The 22,093-nt window shown below is 36.4% G+C and overlaps 1 protein-coding gene across 1 annotated transcript in view; it reads left to right on the forward strand.

The window, feature by feature from the left end:
- The first annotated feature begins 9,454 nt into the window (after positions 1–9,454).
- Positions 9,455–22,093, forward strand: part of mts (protein phosphatase 2 catalytic subunit mts) — a 32,211-nt gene continuing 19,572 nt past the window's right edge. Inside the window, exons 1-2 of the mRNA XM_068362162.1 lie at positions 9,455–9,713; positions 17,491–17,700. Coding sequence (XP_068218263.1) covers positions 9,612–9,713; positions 17,491–17,700 — 312 coding nt within the window. The 5' untranslated portion in view covers positions 9,455–9,611. The remainder of the gene's footprint in view (positions 9,714–17,490; positions 17,701–22,093) is intronic.

The following is a 22,093-nucleotide window of genomic DNA, read 5'->3' on the forward strand; positions in this document are numbered from 1 at the left end:
TATATATATATATATACACACACACACACATATATATATATATATATATATATATATATATATATATATATATATATACACACACACACACACATATATATATATATATATATATATATATATATATATATATATATATATATATATATATATATATATATATATATATATATATATATATATATATACACACACACACTCATGTATCAACAAATGCAGTCGGTTCTAGTCCACTGTAGGACAAAGGTCTCAGATATGTCCTTATTAATTTATGGGGTTTGGCCAGTTTTCATCACCACGGTAGCCACTGCGAATTGTTGATAGTGGAAGACTTGTCTGATCGCTCATAATAAACCAACCTAGTATGGGTGGCCCTGACTAGTACATCTTTGCTGGTCTTTGCGAAACGCAAACCCTTTCACCACGCTAAGGTATCCCTACTACGTGTGTGTGTGTGTGTGTGTGTGTGTGTGTGTGTGTGTGTGTGTGTGTGTGTGTGTGTAATTTAATTATCCTGGGAGTATTATTAGAATGTTGAAGGGTCAAGATATTAAAACAACCATGTCACATGTGATTTTCGTTGTATGTGCATCCACATACATACAATATTCTAATTGTCATCTATTTCATTGCCACGATATCTCAACGTTCACGAGATGAAACTGTTTACGCATTTATTATGACCGGAAAGCAAAATAGCCACACACAGTTGTCGGTCATTTTTATTGAAATATAGTGCCAAAGTCTATGCATACACCACAGGGACATTTAATGGGTAATATCCCGTATAGAAGGGAACCCCCCTTGCCATTACCAGTGAGCGTCAATTAATGGAATTGAAACGTTATACCTTCTCCCTGTGTTTTTTTTTTCGTCTTGGAAGTTCCATTAACATTAAAATGCTCGAATGGAAACCCCTTATTGTCTTTTGTTGATGTTGTTGTTGTTGTTGTTGTTGTTGTTTATTTGTCTGTTTTAAAAAGTTTGTTAATTTTTTTTTTCATTATCAGGAATATGGAACAATCTTATTCTTAATGACTTATGTTCTTACTATTTGTACTGAAATACAATCGTATTCTTTCAACAAAGTCAGTGTTCGGTCAACACTACTACTACTACTACTACTACTACTACTACTACTACTACTACTACTACTACTACTACCACCACTACTACTACTACTACTACAAATAATTTTACTACCATTTTATATTTTGCTCATAAATTATTAGTTCCTTTTTAACAATAAGCTGATTTCCTTGTTGGTGCCCCTTGCAACAACATGATTCTAATTTTCCGAATAGGGTTCCATCGTAGGTTACACTACTGCTACTGACACTGCTCCTGCTTCAAAGAAAATAGAATGAAAGGGGTGACTCGTTCATCTAGCAATAACAACCATGATAATGTAGTATTTATCATTTCATCCCTCAGTAATGGCAATATTTATAAACTATAAAAACATCTTGGCCCCGTAAATTTTTCTAAGAAACATCTTACAATTCTTCTTCACCCAAGGGGTTAACTACTGCACTAATTGTTCAGTCCTTTTGGTAAGGGTAGAAGAGACTTTTTAGCCATGGTAAGCAGCTCTTCCAGGAGAAGGACACTCCAAAATCAAACCATTGTTCTCTAGTCTTGGGTAGTGCATAACCTCTGTACCATGATGGTCTTCCACTGTCTCTTGGGTTAGAGTTCTCTTGCTTGAGGGTACACTTGGGCACACTATTCTATCTAATTTCTCTTCCTCTTGTTTTGTTAAAGTTTTTATAGTTTAAACAGGAAATACTTATTTTAATTTTGTTACTCTTCTTTAGATATCTTATTTTTCCTTGTTTCCTTTCCTCACTGGGCTATTTTCCCTGTTGGGGCCCCCTGGGCTTATAGCATCTTGCTTTTCCAACTAGGGTTTTAGTTTAATAATAATAATAATAATAATAATAATAATAATTAATCCTGTGAGATATCACATCCCCCCTTTTCAACATCCCGTCCTTCCCTGAGAACATTCTCCCATCCTGCTGAAGGACAGTGTCACTATTCCCAGCCGTATTTAGGACCCCGAATTTCGCGTAAAAGAGAGAGAGAGAGAGAGAGAGAGAGAGAGAGAGAGAGAGAGAGAGAGAGAGAGAGAGAGAGAGAGAGAGAGAGAGAGAGAGAGACCCGTGGCACCTCTATTCGTGCGAGCAGACGAGCTCCATTAAGCTGAATGATGGGGTAGACCAAGGGGTAGACAGCCAGGAGGGTACCTGCTTCCTGCTACGAGCGGATATATGTGTCTCTAGCTTTAAAACCTCATCTACTCCTGCTGGATGATGTGCGCGGGGTGCTTATTGCTAGGTACTGGCGTCCAGCCTTATCCAATACCTCCTCTGTACTCCTTTGGCAAACAGGATGTGGGTTATAATGTCCGCTGATTGAGGCAGGTGACCTCGCCTTTTTATCCATCCATCTATACGAGCGTTCGTCTGTCAGTTTGCGTATTCATTCGGTCATGCATCTGTCTCGTACGTTCGACTTCCCTATTGTGTTTTTACGGTTTCGTTGAATGTATTTTTTTCTTCTTTCGTAACTCCGAACAGTCAAGCGTTCATCCTCTGAAGTAGGCATCCATTTGTTTATTTAGTTTACAGCCTATTTTTCTCTTTAGATGTGCAGGCATCTTTTTTTAGGTAAAAGCTCTCGGTGCCAGTGACCATGGTGGCTGCGACACCAGGTGATACACAATTAGTCAATCTGTAGAAACTTTAAAGTCAATGTATTAATATTTTTCATATAGCTGCATTAACATGTAAATTATTGATAACCATGATAATGTAGAAGTTAAGATCTACGATGGTTATACTTTTCTTATAATACCCAAAAAATGCAAATTTAAAAAGGAAGCAAGTGAACGTTTTGAAAATCTGTCAGCTGAAATCAACATAAAAAAATAGTAACAACAATAATAATAGCAACGGAACCTAGTAGGATTCTCACACTCTTCAATATCATGTCATCCTTTCTCCTTTCCTTTTCCGTTTTCCTGTATTTTTTGTAGGGTTTCCGTTAGGCAAGTATATGGGGGTCACGATGACCGTTCCATTAATCTTTGCTTTTGAAAAAAAAAATATTTTTATGTCTTCTAACTTCATTTTTTTCATGACAGGATGGATATCCTGTTTACGGAAAGAATAGAAAATGAGAAAGAAATAAGAAAAGCTTAAGATTTATCTCTTACCTCTTTAAAGTTAGGACTAACCAAATTACGCTTCAAGCGGTTATATGAGGGACTACTGACTTCCTTTTGAGATGGGACACTGTAGATTTAAGTTCCTTCTGATATGTCTTTATGGAGATAACTGTTATTTCACTCCAGGATGAAATAATCTGTGCTAATTCACTCTAAGATGAAATATAGTAGATCTGACATCATTGAATATAAAGTGACTGGGATTTCACTGTAGGATGAAATGGGCTTTCACTCCTGCAAGAATCCCAGAACGGAGAATTATGACTAACATATTCTCCGACCTATGTGGCGTAGGCTTAAAAGCCAACGAATGGCCTGGCTTTAGTTGTAATGGTAAATGGAGTTCTGAATGTGGTGTAGGATAGATGAAATATATGGAATTTCGCTTGTTTAAGGAGAGATAGCGAAATGTTTTTTTTCTGAGACAAAGGTGAAAGGGCAGGGTGTACTAGAATGAGAAAGACGAAAACTCGTTATGTCCAGGCTATCTGAAAAGGTAGCTTAGGGAAGATTTGGATCTAAATGTATCAGGAAGACATATGGTTAATTGGATTTATTAATTAGACATGTAAAGTCTGGCATTGGGGTCCGTGAGCCCATTCAGCAACCTTGTACTTACAATATGAAATATGTGTTGGACAGCAGTGTGGAGGAAAGGAAGCAGAAAACAGTAAAGTAAAAGGATGTAAAACAAGTACTGCTAAGGCTTGAAGGAACACTGCAAAGACCCTTAACCTAAAAGTACATCAAGTGTGGTGCACTGACGCACATCCTTGAATCTGTACCTGGATGGGTCAAGAGTAAATGAAAAGGTGGTGCAAGTTCATTTATAGGCGAACGTAAGTGACGGAATAAAAGATGTCCTTATTGGTAAGATTGGATTTCTGGAAAATCGAATACCAATTAGACAAAGTGTGTTTAATTGAAGAGTTAAGGAATAGTTGGAGGCATTTGGTTGCATATGTAAACAAGACAGATGAGGTTAACATAGAGGTTGAAGTTAGAAATTAAAGAGATGAGTTCGAGATGAACACAAGGAGAATAAACATGGAGAAATTGGATAGAGGAAAGGACATTGGTATGGAACCAAGCCTATGAGGATTAATACTGAAAAAACTTCACACGAGAGAGAGAGAGAGAGAGAGAGAGAGAGAGGAGAGAGAGAGAGAGAGAGAGAGAGAGAGAGAGGTTAAAAATCCTGTGCACGAACAATCTTCACCAAAACGCAAACTCATGAGAGAGAGAGAGAGAGAGAGAGAGAGAGAGAGAGAGAGAGAGAGAGAGAGAGAGAGAGAGAGAGAGAGAGAGAGAGTGTGTGTGTGTGTTACAAGGATTTTGGATGTCTCAAAGACTAAAGTCCATCCGCAGAGAATCCATTTGCTCTTGGGTAGAGAGATTCATTTTGATCATGTATAGTTCTTATTATCTTGTATAACTTAATCTTGAACTCGTTTACCGTGTTACTATTTACTGAATCCGATAAAAGTCTATTCTATCTATTTTCTATTTTGTATGTAAAGAAATTGCCACATTGAGTAGTTGTTGTTTTTTTTTTTTTTTTTTTTTTTTTTTTTTTTTTTTTTTTTTTTTTTTTTTTTTTATACTGTTAAACTTACGTAACTTGATTTCAAACACACTTAGTCGACACACCTAGTTCCTTATCTAAATCCAAGCTGTTTCACATTATCAATCCTTTTCTTATCACTTTCACTCCCTCAATAATAATAATAATAATAATAATAATAATAATAATAATAATAATAATAATAATAATAATGATAATAATAATCCTACCAAACACTTTCCTTGGTATACTAAATATTGATATGCACAAATATATAATTCATTATTTGTCTGCTATCAACTTTACCCTTGTCCTGCTTTGTCTTTAGTTTGCACCAACTTGTCATTTGTTACTTTGTCTCAATCTAAACTTTGTCCTTTGCCACATCTAGACCTTCATGGTCACGATCCTTTTACACGCGTTGTCCTCTTCTCTTTGCATAACATGACTAGGGCTATGCAATCTTCCTTGCTAAAATTTCTTTGATATTTCCAATACTTCGACTGTTCCTCTAATAAAATGATTTTGGCTACGATTTTGTTTTCGCGACTTCGAACATCCATCTCAACCACTTCCATATTTGGTTAATGCTCATTCTTTATTGACCAAATTTCGATCCCGTAGTTACTATTACAGGTCTAACCACACTTTTATAGAATTTTTCTTTGACCTTCGTAGCTAATCCTACTTTTGCACACCATGGCTTTTATTGCATCCTATCTTAAGTATTTTGTGGTTAACTTCTGAGTCCATATATCTTCCATATTACGCATTTCATCCTTTATAGTTAAAGATTTTGATCCTCTGGATGTCTTCCGAGGACAACTTCACTGTCTTCCTTCTCCTCACATCCCTCAGTTTATCTTCAAGTTTCGGTCTTCCAGTCCTCGTCCTGCTTTTCCTTTTCTCCACTTAAGTCTTCCATGTGGTAGCATTAACAAACAAAAGCACTTCAAGGGATCTGTTATCTTATACATAATGTGTGTGTGTATAAATATGTAGGTATGTACAATATGTATACATATTTGCTTATCATAGTGGAATGGAATCTAATATATATATATATATATATATATATATATATATATATATATATATATATATATATATATATATATATATATATATTAGACTCCATTCCCATATAATGAGCAATTATGTATACATATTGTACATACCTAAATATTTATTTATACACACAATATATATATATATATATATATATATATATATATATATATATATATATATATATATATATATATATATATATAAAAGATACTATGCTATTATTTTGAAAATATCTCCCTAAAATATTGGTATAAAAGACTTTTGTTTTGTGTACCCAAATTTATTAAATTAATTGTAGCCCATTTTGTTTTGTATCTACTATAGGACTATCAAAAGCACAACAGAGACATGTAGTGAAATTTAAACTATTTGCAGATTATACATAATTTACTTCTAGATAAATGACATTGATAATACATTGAAACTTTAAACCAAATTCTTAGCAGTGTTAAGGAAAGGATGACAGTCAAACAACTAAAAATTAGCCAAGATAAATCTGACTTTATGGTAGTAAGGAAGAAAAAATACTTGAGAAACTTGGGTGACATCCAAATAAATTTAAATAACAATCTGGTCCCGATATCAAGTCAAGTTCGTGACCTACAATATACTAAGTGTATCACTTCACTGTAATTTGTCTCTCGGTGCTTTATTTTAAGTAAGTAAAGTAGTAAGAAACGTTGGCCATTAAATAAAATAACACTTGTAAATGACTGTGTTATTATCAGGACTGACTATTTTAACTCCATATATTACAATTTACCCAAAGTGCGACTCAAGTAATTGCAAAGCATAATAAACAGAGGAGAAAGACTGATAATAGGTGTCCCACCCTTAGAAAGGATTGCTATTATACTAATGACTGAATTACACTGGGATCCAAATTGAAGCTAGTAAAGGGTGTACAATAACTCGTCAAGCAATAAGAATAAGACGTCCAAAATATCTCGTAAAATAGATTCGCATCATAGTTTCAAGTTAATTGGAACTAAGATGCCTAATGTAGGTTCTAGACTAGAGCATTCAAATATGCTATTATGCGGCACCAGGACTACAAGCTTCCACTGGACAGCCAAATGACTAAAGATACTAAGGCTTTCAGGAAGGCACGGGAAGACATTCTTGTTTTCTAAGTGCTTCAATAATGTAAATTTGACAATCAATGCGGAATACGCTGTGGGATAATCTAGGTACCCATAAATGTATACAACAACCCGGATTTCTCTGTGTGATATGACAGGGAAACAACCCTTAATTGTTTTGCTGGAGCTGTAATGTTTGGCTACCTGTTGAGTCACGACCACTTGATTTTTTCCTTACTTATTTCTCAGCTTTTCTGAATAGTGATCCCATAAGATATTCAAGTTTAATGACTAATACATTTCAAGCTTCATATTTTGCTCCCTCCCCTACCTTTTAAATAATTAGTCGTCCAGATTGATTTCCACTTTTCATGGAGTAAGCGAACTTTACAAAGTGCAAAATTTGACTCCAAAATTCCAGAACATAGTACTGGATCAATTTCATAGTGCTTAGAGTATCAGCCTCGTTCATACATAAAGTACTCTTGTTCAGTCTGCCTCCTCGTTCAATAGATTATTGTTATCTTCGTTATGACAAAATAACCCGTCTCTCAATTTTTCCATTCTTATTTCAGTATCTTTTTGCTGAATGATTCCTCTGGGATAGGATCGTTGCCGCCTGGAGACCACCATTCTGCACATTTACAAACTGTGGACTTGCAGATGTCTAATCGTGTTAGGATTTCACGGTTCGGTGACTAACTTCTACTGCCAATCTTTAGATGTCTCTACCTTTTCTATTTCTCCCAACTATTAAATTTCATCTTTCAACCCACGTCTATCACCTCCATTATTCATTTTTTCCCTTATCCTTTTCACATTTTATCTAAGCTCATACCAGAAAAGTACTAAATAATGTTTGTCCATCTAGAAATATATCTTTTACCGGGTGTTTATTTTTCTACTTTAACTAATGGGTATATAGTTTTATGAAAGATTGCTTAACATATTGACACCCTCGTAATCTTGTTACATACGAGTGTATTATTGTTATGATGAAAATAATATGCCCAGTTAACTTTACTGGAATAAGCTATATTTGATGCTTTGATATCAGACAAGAAATATTATGTGAATAGCAGGCATAAACCCACAAAGGATACGTGATCTTTAAAAAAACGGGCACTCGATTCACTGTAATTTCTACGGAACGAATACAATAATACATTTGCTAGATTTGATCGTCGCTAGCGGTCTCGAGCCAGATAAGATTATATTTGGTTACGAGGAAGTGTAGTGAATAGGTATTCGCTCGTCTGTACGACGACCAATGGAATTTTTTAAATTGTGACTGTTGTTTAAATTATTTCCTCCCCCCCCCCAAATGCTGCTATTAACATATGCTTATATTCGCGGGTAGTATAGTGTACTTTAGGTTCATTTCGTACCACGCCTACACGAAGCACCTCTGTTCCGTTAAACGCCCAAGTCGTCAGCTTGTCCTACTCTTCCAAGCCAAAGATAGCCTTGGTCAGACAAATTCACTTAGTACTTTTTAGTAACAGTCCATCCGAATTCTGCATTTATATCTTTTAAATGTTAATGTATAGAAGACATCGCTTTCTGATCTTGTTCCTTACGTCACAAAGATCTTTTGAATCTCAAATCCACTTCACTTTATTGACTTCTCTCTCTCTCTCGAATGTAAATACAGTCGAGAAAGAACTCCGGCGGTCCCCCTTTCTTCCCCTTTTGTAGCATTTTAGGATGTCAACCAATAAAAATTGCTTTTCACACGAATATGTAATTCAAATACCATTATTTGTTGTCATCTATTTCTTTGTTTGTAACATGGGAAGTCAAATTTTGACATCTTCATGTATTCTAAGTATGTCATGTCTATTAGATAAAAAAGGGAAATATATTTTGGCCTTTTAGTTTTAACATTCCTGTGCAAGTATTCAAATGCAATGCATTACTAGATTTGTATGATTTAATATTTAGTAATTTAACGTGTTCATCTTTGATTAAATTTATCGTAGAAGATAACCTTTGTATATAATTACATTTTGCCTAATGTGAAAAACAAAATATGACATGACAAGGAGAGCTTATTGTTCCAGACTTTTATTATCTAGTTATAAGGATCATTTTTTGAATAATGAATAGCTAGGAATAAAATACATATGAATCATAGAAAACAGTGATTAATGGCATAACTTTAGGAACGATATGATTGCTGTAAAAATATTTTGTTAAGGCAGAAAATCTAAGATATTAAGTCTGTCACTAAAATTATAAATAAAACATATGAAAGTAAATAGCATAAATAGTATTTTTTATAGAAATTATATTTCTAAAAATTAAAAGATGTATACCCTCTAGCCTCTCAACAGCGAGAGAGTAACAAATGATAAAATGATAAAGTATATGTAGCTTTAATATATATCTGTTTGAATGTTCAATATAGATAGATAATGTAGATTATTATCACTTGTAATGAATTTAATGCAAAGCATATTTTTAATTTTTTTTCGATTTTTATCCTGAATCAGAGATTGTGAGTCTACGTCATGAGACGGAGACAGTCGGCGGCCATATTGTGGAGTCGAGAAGTATCCCCAAGGTGGTCATGAAAGTAGTCGGTGTGTTTCATTTATAGGCGTGTTAGTGATTGAAAGTTACTATAATTGCAGTGAGAAACGGTACAAACTCCCCAAAAATGGATGACAAAACGCAAATGAAGGAATTGAATCAGTGGATAGACCAGTTGATGGATTGTAAACAGTTGGCCGAAAATCAAGTGAAAACACTTTGCGAGAAGGTGAGAGATGAAGATGATGTTTTTGTTATGGTATATGTTCGCATTTAAGGTTTAGACTTTGTGAACACCGTATCTGAAGAGACGGAAGAGCGTTATATGAAATACATATATAGCTTTGCCTAAGTTAGGTCGAATTAATTAAATTTAGGCGTAACCTTTTTTTTTCTCCATTGCCGAAGCGGTCGGCAAAATCTTAGGCCTACAAGGCCAACTAGCATTACGTCAAGGTTTGAAATTTCTAATATTTCAGGAACTGGGGAGATTTACCTCTGTCTCGATGCTTGCCGGCAGTGGACCTTGCTTAGGCTCTTGAACGTGGTATATCGAGCATTAGAGTTCTCTTTCTTGAGGGTATACACTCGGGCACACTATTCTATCTTATTTTTCTTCCTCTTGTTTTGTTAAAGTTATTATACTTTATATAGGAGATATTTAATTTAATGTTTCTCTTGAAAGATTTCATTTTTCCTTAAGTTTCCTTTCCTCACTGGGCTATTTTCCCTGAAATATTTTATTTTTCCCTAAGTTTCCTTTCCTCACTGGGCTATTTTCCTTGAAATATTTTATTTTTCCCTAAGTTTCCTTTCCTCACTGGGCTATTTTCCCTGAAATATTTTATTTTTCCTTAAGTTTCCTTTCCTCACTGGGTTATTTTCCCTGTTGGAGCCGCTGGTCTAATAGCATCATGCTTTTTCCAAATAGGGTTGTAGCTTAGCAAGTAATAATTTGTAGGTGTGCACAAAAGGAGTCCCAAGGTTTAGGAGTTGTTAAAAAGATAACTTTAATTTCTAGCGTAATTCATGGCCATATATTCTACCTTCTCGCTATCATGTCAGGTTTATGTATTTCTGACCATGATTATTTTGGGCAAACCATCTATTTGAGATTTTGGGCCCTTGTATAAACAATTTCCTGGACCCTAGTGGGAAAATGGGGTTTCTGGATGGGGAAAATTATCAAAGCGAGTGATTTGCCGCAATAGTAATCGTCTGAAATGCATATTAAACCTTTGAAAAATGTATTTGTGTAAAGAGCATCAAAGTACCATGATTTTATAAGTTTACTAAAAATTAAGAGTGGAAAAGGAGAGGGTAACAAACTCAATAGTACCAGGGACCCTAACCTAATCTAGTAGTCTTATTCTTGCCTACTGTAGTGGCCCGTGATGGCCACATCCATACTTAGCCCTTCCTCATAGCAGTTTTTATTTTTATTTTCTTTTGTTGAGTGACATGAGTTTTTATTGTTTATACATGAAATATCTGTTTTAATGTTGTTGATAATTCTTTATACAATTTATTTTGATTTTTTCATTACTTGTATTGTTTATTTCCTTGTTTTCTTTCCTCACTAGGCTATTTTTCCCTATTGGAGACCTTGGGCTTATAGTATCTTGCTTTGCCAACTAGGGTTGTAGCTTGGCTAGTAATGATGACTATTACAGTTGTTTCCTTTCTGGGGGCTATGTCCCCCCCCCCCCCCCCTGGTAGAATGCTGCATCCTTATGTTGCGTCAAGGTTAAGTCTCCTCCTTATGTTTTCTTCCCAAATGACTTCACACCTGGCAAAGTAACACAGTCATGAAATTTGGGAAAACTTGCTTCATATTAATAAACTGCTCCTCTGTTCTGGCTAGGGTTACATCCCCAGGAGGTATGGCTTATTCCAACCAGGCTGATTTGTACCTTCATGGTTGATTGATTCGGACCTTATATAAACACCTGTTACTGAGTCTACATTTAATGTAAAATAAAAGCAAAAGTTACCTGTGTTAAGCAACTTTCGCCATTGTGGATAAGGAAAAATAACCTAAGACGACCCAAAGTAACTTGCTTTACTCCTTCATTTACACAAATTGGGCCAGTTGTAATCTTCCTATCATTGTAGTACTTCCACACTTCCGTGAATGTCTTTTACCTGTTTTCTTTGAGGCCTCTTTAGTTTGCTCTCATTGACAAGCTTAACCTGATAAGGTATTTCCTTAGCCTCTAAATAAAGCAAGTTTATCAATAAGTAAAATGGGAGGTTACCTTTTATGGTGCTTTTGTTTAGTTTCTGATGCCATCCTGCAACATCATTATTTGTTCTTATACTGCGCCCAAATACTGACCAGTTCTCCACTTTCCATATCCTATGATGCAACCATGTTTCCCTTACATTATCCATAAATTCTCTTGCTGATCTAATTACGCCTACCTTTCCTGAATGTTCGGGGAGTAAAAATTGCAAGCAAGGACTTTTCTCCACAAAGCGTGTGTAAAGTGGTAAGCACAGTCCTTTATTAAAGTCAAGGAGTTGGATCAGAAAATCAGGAAAAAAATCCTTGTAGTATAATTACCAGTGTCTCCACATCCTCGATGTTGCCAGTCACCGCAAGAATTGCAATCTATTGCTTGGTGGTGGTCAGCCACTACTCGGTCACAAGCCAAACACTTCACCTAGTCTGTCATCTTTGCGTGGTGTGAGTTAAGGAACTAACAGGTTATGGGCCTCTCTATGTTAAAGATAAATGTTTGTGTTTGAATCATTCAAAACATCCTAGCAAATTGTCCGAATGAGCCTTACTAATTATCCAAATCAGTCTAAAAACATGGTCCGAATCAACTAAGATTAATGTCTGAAACTGATCTGAATCAACCAGCATTCCATCCCCAGTTGGGCACTTTGAAAGTAATAATAATAATAATAATGTTTATTGGACAGAAAATATTTACATTCAAAGATTTACAAAAAGAAAAAAGACTCAGTCCAAGCCCATGTGGAGCAGAGCTCTTCGGGCAATAATACAACAAAATAATATCATCAATTAAGTAAAAATAAAAAATAAAGTAAGTATGGATATAGATATACAAAATGTACGCATACATATATATAATCATATGTATACAAATAGATACATATAAATGAGAATCTTAGCCTAAAAACAAATGGAAATGCATATTTATATGATAAGGAAAGATGGTATATGAAAGCTAATGGTATATACATTGAAAAAATTGTAGATATTAAGCAAAAAACTCAGTAAAAGAACTAGTTTTACAAATAAAAAAATATTCTAAACAATGAAACATACTTGCGTTGTGGTTAGGTAGGCAAGTATAAATATTTATTAATAAAGCTTAATACCCAGATAACAGGAGATTTGTATATGATTTCTTAAAAGACCGAACGCTAAGCAGTGCCTTTAGATAAGCGGGCAGAGTATTCCAAAGTTTAATACCTTGGTATAGATACGATTGCTCGCATCTATTAATACGTATGAAAGGGAGAGTTAAGTTTGAATTTCTTGTTCCATATGGATGAACTGATTGTTCCTGAATTATTTTTCGTCTTAAATCTGGAAATTTGTTCAAAATAAGTGTTTGGAACATCATATTCATTAAGGAGAGCTTATAATTGTCTTCCAGCTTCAATATCGAGAGAGACCGGAAAAGTGGCGATGTATGAGCTAAGTAATCACTGGAGCTTATGATTCTTACCAGTCTTTTTTGAATTACAATTAATGGTTGCAAGACATTTCTACTACTACTCCCCCACGCCGTATTGCAGTAATTTAGGTGAGGAGATACTAACGAGTGATACAATTGTTTTATAATATATAAGGGGAAATACTCTTTTAATCTATATATGATACCCATTACTTTGGCAATTTTATTAACTGTCATATTTACATGCTCACAGAAAGTTAGTTTATTATCAAGAATTATCCCTAAAAATTTACCACTGGACTTCTGATCCAGTGTGTGATTTCCTATAGAAACCCTTATGTTATCAGGAACTCTTCGTAGAGAAAAGATTATGAAGTATGTCTTTCTTTCATTTAAGGTTAACTCATTTGCTAGTAGCCAGTTTTTTACATGAGTTAAATCATTGGTTAGAGTATCACAGAGGGAGTAGATATTTTTATGTCTAAAGTGAAGTATCATTAGGAGGGATATTTACAGTATTCCTTATCTTAAGTTTGGGAGGACTTAGACTGATGGTACTCTGTATGTTGTGGGAACACTAAGGCTGTCCTCATAATATGGGGTTGACAGTATAATTTTTAAGAAACTAATTTTATATAAAAAAAAGATTGCTTACATGCTTACGGGACATCCAGACCACATGATGTTAAAGATGGAAATGAAGAGAAAATGAACTGAGTAGGGGTTGGGTAAAACTACATCTGGGAACTTAAGAATAAGTAGCCTACTTGTAAGCTGTTAAATAGATTAAGAAATGAAGCTGACAAATGTCATTGTAGAAACACAAAGTGCAATTACACTCCATCTGTCTCCCAAACGTAAAGAATGGTCTTGAAATCGGAAATAGACTTCACATTTCAATCTACCGATACATGAGATATTATTCCCCAGCCCCTATTAAACAAAGAGAAAAGTGCCAACTAGCTAGCCTCATCCATTTCTTAAATTGAGTTTTGGTAATTAAAGTATCCTACATTAACATATGAATTTGACAAGTTTTACATCGTCGGCCAAAGCCTCTTGGTCACATTGAAAATAGGAATTTCTATCCCATTTTCTAGACATTGGTAGCTGTGGCTGTTGTAGTGCAAAAGCCCTACACAAGGGCACCTTTAGACAGCCATATTCTTAGCGTACTGTGTTTGCTTCCCGATTAAATTTCTGTAGACTACCACCCAACTCGTGAATTATATTTTCCTTGGGTAAAACGCTTAAAAACTACTACTCTTCTGATACATTATCTGCGTAAGTGCATAACGTAAAGGAAAAAAATAGAATTACGGTAAGCTGTTTGTCTATCCTCACAGTGTCACCGAGTAGCTCTCGTATGTTCGTTCCCAGCCTACTTAGCTCCTCCCAATTGTGCTCTGTAACAATTTTAAATGTGCAGTAGCTCTACCCACTGAGCTCTTTGTTCTAATGGAAATGCGGAACCTTTAAATAAATTACTGTTGGCAACAGTAATGGATTTTGGCGTGCTGTTTGTTTGAGGATTAATTTATCTATGACTTGTTTGCACTGACACAATGATTTGCATTGCTTTTCTTTCTTGTTTTAGGATCTTTTCTTTAAATTGGAAATTCAAAATCCAGATATATTTTATTACCTTTTTCGTTTGTTTTTCTTGAAATTCATGAAACAAAGCACTTCAGTGGTTGATTTACAAATAAATTAAAGTCCTTTATTCACTCATGGCTATCTATTGGGAAACTTGTGTATATATAGTAGGTTGGCCAGGGCTCCAGCCACCCATTGAGATACTACCGATAGAGATTTATCGGAGACTTTGACTGGCAAGGCAGTACTACATTGGACCCCCCTCTCTGGTTACGGCTCATTTTGTCTTTACCTACACATACACGAATAGTCTGGTCTATTCTTTCTGTGTTCTCCTGTCCTCATACACTTAACACTAAGATTACCAAACATTTTTTCTTTACTCAAGGGGTTAACTACTGCTGTAGTGTAAATGTTCAGTAGCTACTTTCCTCTTGGTAAGGGTAGAAGAGACTAGCTATGGTAAGTAGCTCTTCTAGGTGAAGGACACTCCAGAATCAAAACATTGTTCTCTAGTCTTGGGTAGTGCTATGGCCTTCCACTGTCTTGGATGAGTGTTCTTTTGCTTGAGGGTACACTTGGGCTTGCTGTTCTATTTAAAGTTGTAACTGTTCTTAGTATGTTTTATTTTTATTATTTATTACTTCTCTTGTAGTGTTTTTATTTCCTTGTTTCCTTTCCTGACTGGGCTATTTTTCCCTGTTGGAATAATTTATCACTTGGGTCAAATAATTTTTGCTCCGCTGTAGCTCGCTGCCCTAACAATTTAACATTTGCGTTGCTCTGTTCTGAAAAGTGGAAAAAGTTTCACCATGCACGTTAGCCTCGTGGGCTAGTATTCATGATAGCGTGTAACTTTTTGACTATCGGTTTGGACAGATTTATGTTCTAAATTTAATCTTGCTCAACTTTAGGTGATAAAGCCAGAACACCAACAAATTGAATCACATTTCTATTGTAAACTTGATAATATTCTATATTGGCAGAATAAAGCATTGTTAAAATCACATCACATAGGGTGAATCCACGCACGGGAGAGCTTTATGCTCCACCATCTGTTCGAACGGTTTACTTAGCTAGGATTTCCCATTATGGGACTAAATATGTGAAGCACACGTTTCTAATCTTAACCTTTTATTTTTAAAATACATGTAAGAGCTTTAATTACATTGTGTATTCCAATATTGAATTATGACTGTTGGAAAGAAGCAGTATATACCCATCAAATAGAGATGGATCTGTTATAACAACAGAAAATAGATAAAGACAATGTTGGATGGAACACTAAGTGAAGTTATGAATAGGAGATACGAAGGGAATAATTTGATTGATATAACTTTAGCTGATGAAGACCTTTATGTGCCCATGAATTCAGTGTGTTTGAAGTCAAAGCTATCATTAAATGACGCAAGATTAAAAGCCCCTGGATACGATGGAGTGACTGCCGAGGTGATACTGGTCGAAAATGAACCGACTCCCAGAATACTTGCAAGATTATTGTGTAGAATGTGGCATGAAGAGGTAAATCCTGATGACGATGTTAGGAATGTTGGTGAAAATTGCCAAAAAAAAAAAAAAAAAAAAAAAAAAAAAAAAAAAAGAGAGAGAGAGAGACCTGACTGATTGCAATAATTAAAGGCAAAATTCTTTCATCAGTTATGAAAATATATAGTATGCTTATTCTAAAGAGACTGAGGAGAAGGATTGATGAAAAGCTGAGAGATGAACAGGATTGGACTGGATTTGTGATAGGGAATACGCAGACCTGGCATATGCTGATGATGCTGTTCTTGTTAGCAGAATGGCACAGGATTTGTGATGTCTGCTTACCAGAATGCATGAAATATCACATGAGCTTGGGCTCAAAATAATAGGGGAAGGCAGAGATGATGAGAATGGATTATGCAATCGAAGATGAAATATCAAGGGTAGAATTAATGAGGTAGAATCATGCAAGTATTTAGGAACTATGATCTCCAATACAGGGTCTTAAGAGTTTAGTGAAAGATTGAAAAAAGCAAATCAGATAATGGCTAGGTTAAGTAAAATTCAAAATCAAATTGCCTGAAATTGCTTATAAAAATGACTATATATCAGTTTAGTGAGGTTATAGTTTAGAACTCATGGTATGACAATGAAACTTATCTCCAGTAGATATAGTAGATTTGAGAACAAAACCCTCAGAAGTATATTGGGAGTTAGATGGTGGACGGGATTAGAAACGAAACTATTCAAGATTACAAGAGTGGCATATGTGGATGAGATTATGATGAGGGGTAGATGGAGATGGTTTGAGCATGCTCTTTGCACTCCCAAAGAAATTAGTTCAACTAACGTTCAGCTGGGCTCCGCAAGGCACTAGAAGAGTAGGAAGTCCCAGGCCTTCATGGCTGAGGACTATGAAGCATGAAGTGGGAGATGATGGATGGAGAAGTATTGAATTAAAAGCTCAAGATAGAGACGATTGGCGAAATAAGAAACTTATTACAGGGTATACCATAATTTTCTATCCAAAAAGTTAAATGTCGGCAGCTGAAGACCAGACAGGCGAACAATACTTGAAACAAGCTAATATGAAAGAATAAGAAGTGGATAAGTAATTTAGGCATCCTGATTAATTTTGGTAAAGCTAAGAATATGTAATTACTGTAAGTACTTTTTAGATAATGTTGTAACTTTGTCAAATATTGGCAGGGTGTTGAAATTTACTTGCTGTTGTGTATATTTAAAGAGTTATTTTCTTTTTTTTTTCAGGCTAAAGAAGTCTTGGCAAAAGAGAGTAATGTACAAGAAGTCAAATCACCCGTTACTGTTTGTGGTGATGTTCACGGACAGTTTCATGACCTCATGGAACTTTTTAAGATAGGAGGTCGATCGCCAGATACAAACTACTTATTTATGGGAGATTATGTTGACAGAGGTTATTACTCCGTAGAAACAGTCACATTATTAGTTTGTTTAAAGGTAAGTTTTTCTTTTCCATGTTATAGTTTCTGGGACAGGTGATATTGTCAAAGTATATTTTTTTGATTAATCCAAGCTTGTAAGGATATTTTGGTTGGTGCAGGTAATTATAATTTTGTGGAAATCATAAAAAAATCAGGCAAGTTAAATTGAAAATTGATTTAAAAAGTGGTTTTGCTAGAAATAGAAGAGCTTATCATTTTCTGTCAGACCTTGTCTATACCTGTTATTTATTTCAGCCCCCTCATAATTTTGAACCCAATTTCTTATCAAGAAGAGAACAAGGTATAGATTTTAACATTGTTTAATTTAAATACGCCTTTGTTCCAACACGGAGTACTTTCCTCAAACTACTTTCTAGGAGTATCTGGGGTTCACCTACCAACCGACCAGAATTTTGTGTAGTTTCCCCTATCTCCGTTTTTTATAGTCGGTCCCTCTGTGGCAGATGAATACTCGCCCTGAGGCGACCCGGGTCAGCGAGAGCGCGTGGCTAGGTCTTGGTCACCAGTAAGCTTCTGGTCGCGGTGTGATTAACATCTCGCCGCTCTCACATCCCGTGCGACCCTTTGTGTCCCCACGTGGTTACCGTGTGTTTACAGATTCCCTTACAGTATATCCTATCATCTACCTCTTTCCCCTGTGTTCTTGTGTTGCTTGGTGCCTTGGTGTGCTATTATGGATCACAAACGTCATTGCCCCGGGCCTAATGCCAGTAAATCATGTGGTGCGTTCCTCTCTAAACCGGAGGTTGATCCGCATACCCTGTCTTCGTCGTGTAGGGGTAGTGTGTGTTCCCTGTCCGCCACGTGATCAGAGTGCGAGTCCTGGCCCGAGATCCAGTGGACGCTGTACGGCACAAATAAGAAGGCGTCTAAGAGATCCCCTAAGAAGGCGGACACCCCTTCGCCCTTGGCGTCGCCCACGGCTCCATCGGAGAAAGGGTTCCCTCCACCTTCCCCTACCCAGAGTAAGGGACGCGGTAAGTCCGTTGCTGGGAAACGGCCCATTGCCAATCCCCATGAGTCTGATGTTCCTGATGTGGGGGATGTTTCTTCGCAGGTGTGTGGGGGGGCGGGAGTGTGCTCGGGAGACGAGGTTCTGGTGCCTACGGGGCCTGTCTCGACCAAAGACCCGGTGTGGGGGAAGTCTGCTCCGGCCCCTTCCCCCCGCATCGTGGCTATATGTTTCAGGTACTTCAGCGCCCGAGGGAGAAGCGGACAAGGAGAGGCCGCCGACAGGCTCGTCGAACCCAGACTCCATCGCCCTTCAGGTCGCCGATGCGGCAAGAAGAGGAGTTTGGTAGCTGGTACACTTCCAAGAAGACTATTCGGACTCCCCCGGCGCCGTCGTCACCGCTCCCGCCTGACTTCATGCAGCCGTTCATGCCGGTGAAATGACACGTGGACCCTACATCAGCATCAGAGGTCTCGAAGGACTCGGCGAGCTCATTCTTCCTCCCTGTCATCGTCCTAGTCTTCATCATCTTCGTCGAACTCGGAAGAGTCCAGTCCCCGGGAGTCTAGGAAGAAGCCGAAGAGGTCTCAAAGGAGGAGGTCTCGCTCGCGATCAGCCCCGTCCAGGAAGCGTGCAAGGACCTCCAGGAAGAAACACAGGAAAGGCCGTTCGGCTGAGACAAGTGGGTCCGTGTAACTATTCCATGCAGCGAGCTCATCAAGGCGGCCTCCGCTCCAGGCTCTTCCGGGTTTGCCAGGGGAATTGTACGTGGGCATATGTTGCTTACTTGTTGATACATACAGAGTACAAGACTATTTGATAACAATCTGCAGTCTTATTTGTTTGTTCAAATGAATTTAGTGGACAGTGTTTGCCCTATGAATAAGATTGATAAAAAATATAAGATTTTTGGTCTTAGGGATAATATAAAACTACTAAAACTTTTCTTATATGTAGTGTTTGTTCTGATGCAGTTTACTTATTTAGAACTTCCTCCAAAGAAGATCTGGGTGTCAATCCAGTCACTACCAAAAACTTCATTACCAATATTAACGCCTAATAATTATATATATGACCCTAAAGACTTGCCTTTTAATATGGAGGATATTCCAAATGCTATCTCTAGTTTATCTTAGACTGCCCCAGGTGAGGTTAGCATGCAATAGGAAATTATTTCACCTCTCCCTGGAGACACTAAGGAATTTTTATTTGAAACCTTTAATGGTTTATGGGCTTCAATTTCCGGGCATACTTCAATTATAACTCCCAGCCACAGGGCTGGTAAAGACCTAGAACTGCCATCTAGTTATAGGCTTATAGTATTGATTAGTTGCATATGCAAACTATTTGAGAGAATGATCAACAACAGACATGTGGTATCTAAAATAAAAAAACTGATTAAACAGGCAGTTCGGTTTAAGGAAGAAGCGAAGTACGCTAGACCCTTTTCCTGATGTTTTGGTTTTTAGCTAGGTCCCTCATGATGAGAAACAATCCTAATGGTAAGTATGTTAGTCCTAACAGATCTAGAGTGCCCAAGGATTGGTTAGTACTTTGCAGTCTAGAAAGAATATCAGTGTTCACTTCTGCTGGGTCCTTGTCCCCGTTGGGTGGATGGAAATGAATGTGTAGATAAGGTAGCTAAGGAATTTTCAGGGCTACTTAACTTATCCTCCATAAGTATTCCTTACAAAGACCTTAAAAGTAAGGTAAATTTTCACCATAGGAATAAGTGGCAGGCCCAATGGTCTGAACTGACCACCAATCAGGGGCATTATTTCAGATTTTTTTTTTGGGGGGGGAGGGGGCAGAGAAAGTTAGGTGAGCGAAGCAAGTCTAATCGGGGGGGGGGGGTGCTATAAATTTTATACATTTGTGCTATTTTGTGTGCTTTTTTTAAGCCACATGAGCAAGGCATTTCAACAAAAATCATGTACTCCCATGATTATTCGTTTATCTCAACATCATGGTGCTTAAGTATATAAATAGACTAGACATGCAAGGATCAAGAAACAAAATATTTCTGAGAAATTTCTTATTTATGAGTGTACATTTGAAAAGACATGATCATTTTTCTTTCTTTACATTTTAATGAAAATATATTTTATAAATAAATCTATAGAACCACTGGTTGGCAATGCCGGACATTAATGAAAGTTATGAAACAACCGCATCATAACTGTAATGAAATTTATATTACGATTATGAAATAAATTAATATGAAAATTAGAGTACCGATGAAAATAGAATACGAAAGTAATAATGATAATAATTTGAGTACCATAGTGCAAATAGAATTGTATAAAATTTTTGGGTTAGATTGCTAAATAGAATTACTGTACTCCAATGGGTATCGGCAATATCTCGTGCAACCAAAATCATTCGATATCTCCTCTAAATCAAATGACTTAACCATATGTTTTCTGTGGCCATCAACATCAAAGAAGTTAGCTGGTCATCTCCAGTTGTAGTTCACAAATAGTTCTTCATGTATTTTAAACTTATAAAAAAAAAAAAAAAAAAAAAGTCTTGGTACTAGCAGTAGTGACTGAAATTGTTAACAAGGTTTTAAAGATGGCTAACAACTCAAAAAAAACAGCTGGTAAGGTGCGAACAGAGTTTGCTTTTCCTCATCAAAACACTGCTTTGATTAACAGTCAAATGAAGAGATTATTTCTCTCTAATTCTAGTACTTGTTGTTCCAGCTCCTGTGAGTTAACAAAAAGCTCATGTCTTGAATTGCTATTTGAAATAGTTATACAAAGTCTGTATGGTTAAGAAGAAATTTGCAAAGTCATCAAGGTTCTTCACACAATCAATGAGGACTAGATTGAGCCTATGTGCATAGGAATGTATGTAGATGGCATGGGGAACATTTTCTGCCATACGAGTCTGAACTCCTGAAGCCCATCCTCTCATAAAACTTGCCCTATCATAGCACTGTGCTATGCAATTTGACAGTTCTAATCCTAGCTCATTTAACTTCTTCAGAATGAAATTTGCAAGGGATTCGGCATCTAGTTTTTACATGTGATAGGTACCACATCATCTCCCATGGATTATTTCGCCATCAAAGAACCTAATTATTATGCTTAATTACGCTTTTCTTGACTAATATCTTGTCTCGTCTACTAATGTTGAAAAATACTATGCCTTAATAATTTTTTTACATTTTTGAGAACTTTTTGCCAAACCTGTATTAGGTTATTTTGATACCCGGATGTCTAGTGGCCATACCTTCCACCTCTTTAGGCAAAATTTAATTTGTGTCTGCTAACATAAAGAGTCTTGTTGAAGTTTCCTCTTTTTTGAAGTTTCACTCTCATCATGACCATGGAAGGCTAAACACTTGCCTATCCAGTAAACTTGCGACATGCAGAAAACTCTTTCACATGTTCTCTTATTTTGTTTGCTTCTTTTGACCTGCTGGCATCAA

Source organism: Palaemon carinicauda, chromosome 38 (genome assembly GCF_036898095.1).
Source record: "Palaemon carinicauda isolate YSFRI2023 chromosome 38, ASM3689809v2, whole genome shotgun sequence".
Taxonomy (NCBI): Eukaryota; Metazoa; Arthropoda; class Malacostraca; order Decapoda; family Palaemonidae; genus Palaemon; species Palaemon carinicauda.